General features: G+C 43.8%; 1 protein-coding gene across 1 annotated transcript in view; it reads left to right on the top strand.

The window, feature by feature from the left end:
• Positions 1 to 1,596, top strand: part of LOC106816223 (histone deacetylase 6-like) — a 33,630-nt gene that overhangs the window by 19,997 nt on the left and 12,037 nt on the right. Inside the window, exons 23-26 of the mRNA XM_014820804.1 lie at positions 89 to 219; positions 489 to 557; positions 684 to 810; positions 1,268 to 1,449. Of these exons, the coding sequence (XP_014676290.1) occupies positions 89 to 219; positions 489 to 557; positions 684 to 810; positions 1,268 to 1,449 (509 nt within the window). The remainder of the gene's footprint in view (positions 1 to 88; positions 220 to 488; positions 558 to 683; positions 811 to 1,267; positions 1,450 to 1,596) is intronic.

The following is a 1,596-nucleotide window of genomic DNA, read 5'->3' as shown; positions in this document are numbered from 1 at the left end:
GAGAGAGAGAGAGAGAGCGAGAGCGAGAGAGAGAGAGAGAGACAGACAGATAGATAGATGTGATAATACAATATATAAACATGCGCAGGCGCAGTCCGGGGTCGCGATCGTGCGACCTCCGGGCCACCACGCCGAGGAGGACGCCGCCTGCGGCTTCTGCTTCTTCAACAATGTCGCCATCGCCGCCGAGTACGCGAAGAGAAAGCACGGCCTGAAACGGTGAGTCACGGGCAGTGAGGTCGCTGTGGGGTCACAGTGGCGAGTCACGATCGGCAGTGAGGTCACGTTGTTCTGACCCCCACGAGTGATGGCTGCCGTGGAATCCTGAAATGATATTGCAATGAACATACGAATGTGAAACATATTGTGTATTGTTTATGTTATAATATTGTGTGTGTATATATATATATGTGTATATTTTATTTGTACACTTTATATGTATAAACTCTTAGTGATAGATTACTGATGCTCTGTTGTTTCATTGATAGAGTTCTCATCGTTGACTGGGATGTTCACCATGGCAACGGCACACAGCACATGTTTTACGATGATTCAAGGTAAACGACAGATCTTCGAATGACACGATCTAAAATGGCAGCACATCTGAAATCAACTCGCTCGACTTCATTCGCATGAGCGACCATCACTGCCATTGCCGTAGGTAACCGTTCGCTTGTTTCTAGCGTGCTGTTCATCTCGCTGCATCGCTATGACGATGGCTCCTTCTTCCCGGGGGAGGAGGATGCGAACTTCGACAGGCTGGGTCGCGGCGACGGGACAGGATTCAACATCAACATAGCCTGGAATGCGGTGAGTGAGCGCAAACGTCGGATGACGATACCTACATGTTATATTCATACTTTGTAAGGTTCAGTGGTCAAAAGACTTTCTGTTATGTGTTATATTTATATTCCTACATGTTCTAGTCATACATGGATATATTATTAAGGATCAGCAGTCAAAAGACTTTTATCGCACAACACTCGTTAAAGAATTTAATTAAAGGAGGTTGCAGACTATATATATTAGTTGTATAGTAATGTTTCAGTGTTGGTAATTTGCGGTTGTTTACTAAACGTATGTTTATGTACTACTATATGCCACGATACTACTGAATTTTGGTTGTTCTAAATGTATATCGAAGTTTTCCAGATCCCACAGAACTAGAGAACAGCGTATAATTATTTCGTTTGTGATCATCATGTCAAAATCTGATGATTGTGTGCGCCAAGTTTTAATTTTGAGCATTTTTATTGTTCGTCCGTAGAGAGGGATGGGCGATGCGGAATATGTCGCTGCCTTCCAGCAGGTGGTGTTGCCTGTCGCCTACCAGGTATGTTCAATTGTCTTTCATATTCCTAAGCCTCTTCAACGAGACGCGAGATTGGAGCGTACTGTCAGTCAACTCCCGTACATGGAATATTCACATGAGTTCTGTGTTCGGGTTAGGTTAGAACTAGCATAGTATAGTATAGCATAGCATAGCATAGCATAGCATAGCATAGCATAGCATAGCATAGCATAGCATAGCATAGCATAGCATAGCATAGCATAGCATAGCATAGCATAGCATAGCATAGCATAGCATAGCATAGC

The sequence above is a fragment of the Priapulus caudatus genome, unplaced genomic scaffold (assembly GCF_000485595.1).
Source record: "Priapulus caudatus unplaced genomic scaffold, Priapulus_caudatus-5.0.1 Scaffold1317, whole genome shotgun sequence".
Classification (NCBI taxonomy): Eukaryota; Metazoa; Priapulida; class Priapulimorpha; order Priapulimorphida; family Priapulidae; genus Priapulus; species Priapulus caudatus.
The sequence above is the reverse complement of the archived record's forward strand: the minus strand, read 5'-3'. Positions and strand labels throughout refer to the sequence as shown.